This window comes from Alligator sinensis, unplaced genomic scaffold (assembly GCF_000455745.1).
Source record: "Alligator sinensis unplaced genomic scaffold, ASM45574v1 scaffold266_1, whole genome shotgun sequence".
NCBI lineage: Eukaryota > Metazoa > Chordata > Crocodylia > Alligatoridae > Alligator > Alligator sinensis.
The window spans coordinates 1,475,752-1,481,985 of NW_005842362.1; the positions used below are offsets into that span (position 1 = coordinate 1,475,752).

Genomic DNA, 6,234 nt, shown 5'->3' on the forward strand with positions numbered 1-6,234 from the left:
GTGTGTGTGTGTGTGTGCGTGCACACGTGTTTGTATACATGCGTGGGATTCATTTCCCCCAAAGTGTGATCATATCAGGAGCAAATCCTGTGCAGGTTAAGGGTCCTCTTCCATCAATGGAATTTCTAGAATACAAAGGAAAAAAAGAGAATTATTGATCTAAGACTGTAATTGTCTTGTGGCAGGGACTCCCCTTTTACTTGTTTGGTGCGTACCATCTCACACAGCTATACAGTGCTACACAGTTTGCAAACAAGCAATATGACAGTCTGCAATTATGAATAATCTGGCAGCATATTCTCATACTAGTCCCCCCTCACTTCTAACAGAACGCCTAGAGGAAAACAGACAATTAAAGCATCCATTGTAAACTTCAAAACATACAAGCAAAAAATCCCTATAAAACTCAAGCTTACTCTATACCCTTTACTACCTCATGCTGCCATGCATTAGCCCTCATCAAGTAGCCACAGACTTGCTGACATTACAACCACCTTTCCTTCCCCCTTGGAATCTCTTGCCCTTACATCCTGTTTAAATTTGGCTTCAGTCCTGCAATGAATTCTGTACAGAAAGACTCTTCTATCAACAAGGAGCCCACGACAGGATCAGCACATCAGGCTTCAGTTCTGTAACTGGTAAAATGGAGGTAGAAGACTAGATCCAGACACAGCCTTGCTAACCATCAAATGCAAGACTGAAACCTCAAGGTAGGGGGTCATTAATTTTTCTGCTCTAGGAAATACACCTTCACAGTCACTTAGCAGCAATGACAACAACAACAAAACAGCAACAATAATGCATATTTATGAGTTGTATAAAAGTAAACAAGAGCACATGACATTGTTGCCTTCAAAAAAAAATCAGCCTCCTGGAAACATTCATCTTATCTTGTGTTCCAATGTCTGAACATTTCCATGGCCAGGGCCTAAAATTTCAAGTGACTGTGTTTATACCACATTTCCTCTCAGCATCTTGATGCAAGTCCTTGTAACTTGCTTCTGGCAAGAGGGAGTGATATGTACCCAATTGCTGGAGTGAACAATTAGTCTGGGCTCCCTAATATTTGTAGTAGGGATTTGTCGAGACAAAAGAAGAGGGAAAAATTGCATTAGATGCTCAAGAGTTTATGTGCTATACATACAGACGGGACCAATTTGTTAATGTACAATCACTCATAATAGCTGAGTGTGCTTCAGCCTGTAAAGGAGTCAGATGGGAAGGACTTAAGGCACTCATGAAAGGGACTTCATGGAACCAAGCTGGGCAGATCAGTAATGCAGGGGGAAAAGAGGAGACATCACAGGCGTATCCACTGGTGTTCACATCCGTCTGTCACTGCTCTCCTTGAAGTGACACAGCTACCACTGTGTGCTATGGGGAGAAGGATTTGTCTCCATCCCACTGCTGGAGAATCAAGCCTAGCTAGGAGTCTATAAAAAGCCCAAAGAACAGTGACAGACAAGGTTCCTTGGGTGAATTTGATATCTTTTATTAGACCAACAAAGAACAGTGAAGAATTTGTTTTAAAAAAACGTATAAATGAAGTGAATGTAAACAGACACAGAAAACAAGGTTGGCTATGGGGCCTTGCCTTGAAGCACAACATATGGCTTGTGTATTTCTGGACAACTGCCTTCAACACGCATCCTACTATCATATCAAAGTAAAACTTACCATCTGCAATATCGATACTTGGACTTGAGGATGCAGCCTCCCTGGTGGCACTATTGATCACATCAGTTCTATCTGAAACAGGGTGCACTCCCATTTGGCACACAGAAGATGAATATAAACTTTGGAGAAGTTCAGAGGAGCCTGATATGCTGTCACAGGTCTCAAATTCACTAGGCAATGTGTGTGTATCTGCTGTGCCTGGATAAGCAGGAGGGTTCTGATCTTCCGTCTGCAAAACATGCCCCTGCCCTGAAGAAGACGAGTAGTACCCTGGGGCCAAGCTGTCCAAACCACTGCTCACAGCTTCATCATAGGAAGGTAACATGACAGGAACACCGTTCACTACCACGAAGTCAGGGTCACTGGTGGAACTCTCCTGGACACCTCTACATCAAATGCAGATAGATTATCATGGAGACTTCAAATGCTTCAATGGCATCTTCAGCTGACAAACGCCACTGAGTACAACATTTTCTAATCATGTGAAATGGTCACTAATATTCACAGGAATGTTTGCTTCATAGGGATGCAGAAATCCATTCAGGCTGATACTAATGTGCAATTTGTTACGATGAGATAAACAAAACTGGTAAACTAAGGCGTGGTGTGGAGAGAGGAAGAAAAACAGGTGCATGCAGAGATAAAAAACATTCTTTCCTATCTCACGCATGATAATTATCAGGGATATATTGTCACAGATGGGGTGAGTCAGTTCAAAGTGTGTGAATCCTTGGAGCAAAAGGCTTGCAGCACATGCAAAATCATACTAAGCTCATTAGCACTGGATGACCAAACTTTGAGCTTGATTTTGTGAGCTTATAGCTGCCCTTAGGTTGGAAGGAAGACCATTTTCCCCCAACTAGTAGGAAGATATTTTTTTAAAAGCCATTTTTAGGTTTTATATTTTAGGTCTGTTAATCTAAAAAAATGTCTAACAACAGTCAACAATGGAAGCCCACCAGGAAAGAATTTAGTCCCATGTGTTTGTAGCATATGGAACATCTGAAAGAGGACGAGGAGGAGAGAAACTTATTTCAGCAGGTTGGAGGTATATAGGCCATGAGGCCTGTCACTGCCGCAGCCTCTTAAAGCTAATGGCTCTCATTTGTGTATATAACCATGCCCCTCCACCTGCAGGAGGACATATTAGTATTCCTAATGTGTGTCTTTCCTATCTCTCATTACTATAAATCAGGGGTGTCAAACATGGCCTCTGGGTAGCACCAGCACCAGCCCCAGCCCTGTGCACCACATGCGGCACGTGTGCAGGGCTGGATCTGGCAATACACACGGCACAGGGGGCCAGCATGCAGCATAGGCTGAATGTGGACCAGATCCGTATGTGGGCTCTGGTGCATGTGAACAGCTTAGCACCCGATCCAGACTGGCCTTGAAGCTGGCAGGCAGGGCTGGTCCAGTAGAGTGCCCAAAGGGGTGCACAGACCCTTTGTGTTATATACTACGGTGGGTCCAGCCTTCACGCTGTGTGCACTGCAAACCCCGAAGCAAGGTTGGTGTGTGCTACATGCAGTGCGGGGGGGCTAGTCCCAGCCCAATGGACACCACATGCAGCACAGGGGTTGGTCTGGATATGGTCCAGTGGCCCTCATCTGACCCATGGGGACCGATGAGTTTCACACCCCTGCTATAAATGATGGAAAGACAAAACTCAAGAGAGAGAGAAAAAAGACAGATAGGTGTGTTACCTAAGAGATTAAGCACAGACTTGGGAACCAGGAACAAGTCTAAACCTAGGTATGACAATAAGGAATTTCCTTATTGTCCTAACAGATCATGATAAGGGGATACATTTAAGTACCTAAATAACAGAGAGTCAGCCAAACTGGCCATGTTCCAGCAGCTACAACATTGGAGGCACCAAGATTCATTAGGTGCCTCCCTTCTGGCCTGGAAGTTCCCCCAGTGTCTAGACCGGGATATTACATTTCCTCAAAAACACCACAGTTCAGCCACCCAGCCAGTCACATCCCTCTTACCTAACCTCTGTTGTAATCCAAATCAATACCGGCAGGTGCCTAACTCTGTCCAAGCCCCTGATCCCTCTGGCAAGGTCAAAACATGCCTCACAAAAATGTCTGATGCTGAAAGCAAGCATACTACTTAATACCAAACAGAATTGGAAGACATGCTCACTTTTCGCCCAATGGTATGTGTGTCCAATCTAGTGCTCACGGCCACACTATCCAGCCCACCAGGCTCCCCACAGATCCATAAATTTGGCAGCAAGGGAGAGACAATGCATGCTGCTACCAAACCCCCACTGCCAAATTTTCAGACCCATGGAGAACCCACTGGCTGAATGACATGGCTCTGCAGACCAGATCTGGCTCATGGGCTGGGGGTTGAGCACCCTTGGTGTAGAACATTTGTCTAGGAAGTGGGAGGCCGCAAGAGAAGGTTGAGAGGCAACCTTGTGGCTGCCTATAAATTCATCATGGGGGCACAGAAGGGAATTGGTGAAGTTTTATTCATCAAAGCGCCCCTGAGGGTTACAAGAAATAATGGCCACAAGCTAGCAGAGAGCAGATTTAGACTGGACATTAGGAAGAACTTCTTCACAGTTAGAGTGGCCAAGGTCTGGAACGGGCTCCCAAGGGAGGTGGTGCTCTCCCCTACCCTGGGGGTCTTCAAGAGGAGGTTGGATATGCATCTAGCTGGGGTCATCTAACCCCTGCCCTCTTTCCTGCCTATGCAGGGGGTCAGACTCGATGATCTATTGAGGTCCCTTCTGACCCTAACATCTATGAATCTATGAGTTACAGACCCTCCTCACCATCAGGGGAATCAAACCCACACTTCCCATTATCCAGAGCACTGCCCCGACAACAAAGCTATGGGCCAGGCAGGGTTAGAGGGCTTCACAGTCTGACACTTAGTGCACTCTCTTTGGGAGTGTGAGGGGTGGGTATGAATTCCCTCTGGGTGAGATGAGCTTAAAATGCAGATTTCCTGTGCCCTGGGCATATGTTTCTACCCCTAGACTGCAGTTTATACTGGGCTGTCTGGATCTTGGCTTAATGGCTCCTTTCTTGCAGACCTGAGTCAGATATCTAAGCTCTGGGAAGGACTAGGAGTTCAGACATACCCTTGGCATAGCCTTTCCTGTTGGTTACCTGTAGGTGGCTCCTTGCTGAATGACTTGGTGATCTAGAACCCTGTGGGGGAGCACTGTAAAAGATACCTGCTCACACCCGTCCTGGGTGCCCCTCTGATCCCTTCCCCATACTTGATCTGCTGCTCCTCCTGCTTCCTGCCCTGGGCTCCCTGCCTGACCTTCTCCTTTGCTTTCTGCTCCATGCCCTATCTGCCACCATGCTGTCTGTCCCCTCTCTGATCTGCTGTGCCATACACAAAGGCAGCCCATGCCACAGGCTGGCCAGAACTAGGAAGCGAAACTTCCAACAGAATTTTCACACAAAGATTTCCATTAGGACAAAGACATTCACTTAAGCACTTACACTACTAAGCCCAATAAACCATATTTTCTCACATACAACATGCACCCTCTTCCCAAAAGTCAACACTAGAAATTGGGGTGTGTACTGGAAGTGAGAAAATGCAGTAATAACTGTATCTGTATCTTAAGCTTCTGCAGAAGGTGAAAGTAATGCTGCAAATGGAGTAGAACAATGACCAAGCTGAGCTCCCTAGCTTCTGCTACTCAGTTACTTACTGCTACTTACCCGTATTTTCAAGGAAAACCCTTTTGTTCCCATTCTGCTTGTCAAAAACAAGGTGTGTATTTTATCTTGGGGGTGTCTTATGTGATAAAATGCAGTATTTAAAAGAGCCTATTCACCCAATTCCTGAAAACTGGCATTTTAAAGTGAATGGTTTGACATAAGACGCCATATCTGACCTAAGACCCCAAACTCTCAATAACAGAGTTGCAATCACCCCCATAGTGAATCCAACAAATGATGCCACTGATTCTTGTCCCAGAGAAACCTAGAAGTACTGTGGAATTCTAGTAGTGCCACTCCATACAGGCTGACTTTTTCCTTTCTCTGTTTTTTACTGTCAATGCAAGAAAAAAGGGTAATTGCAAGAATCACCTATCATTTTGTGTCCTCTCCAAGGAATATTCAGTGCAAGAGCTAAATTAAAGTGTTCAGCCTCTAGGGAGCAAAACATACAAACCTTGGAAGGAAATGTGCCTTAAATTTGGTCTGGAACATCCTGGCTAGAATAACCAACAGAAGCACTAATAAAACACTGGTAGCAGTAAATGCAACTATTTTCCATGTAGTCAAGAGGGTTTCCTGTGTATTTGGCCATGTTTGCTCTGAAACAAAAAAGGAAACAAAACAGTTGCATTAGATTATTATTATTACTATTATCTCATATTTACAAGGCAGTAGGAGGCAGAGGCCCCAATCAGGATAAGAGACCTACAATACCTATGGGAAGAGAGGGCTAACTTCAATAAAGAACACAAGTTACTACACAATTAGGCACGGCAGTGCCTTAAGCTTAGGCACCTGGCCCTCAGAGTAGACTCCAAAACCCCGAGCTAGGTGCCTAGACTCCCTACAC

The 6,234-nt window shown here is 45.1% G+C and overlaps 1 protein-coding gene across 2 annotated transcripts in view; it reads right to left on the reverse strand.

The window, feature by feature from the left end:
* The window catches only part of SUSD4 (sushi domain containing 4), an 8,564-nt gene continuing 2,330 nt past the window's right edge, over nt 1-6,234 (reverse strand). The window contains exons 2-4 of one of the 2 annotated variants that reach the window (XM_006029192.2): nt 5,839-5,983; nt 1,678-2,063; nt 1-125 (exon numbers count right to left, since the gene is read on the reverse strand). In XM_006029192.2, the coding sequence (XP_006029254.1) occupies nt 97-125; nt 1,678-2,063; nt 5,839-5,983 (560 nt within the window). In that variant the 3' untranslated portion in view covers nt 1-96. Of the gene's footprint in view, nt 126-1,018; nt 2,064-5,838; nt 5,984-6,234 lie in introns of those variants that run through there. The other variant, XM_025210646.1, reaches the window with a different exon arrangement.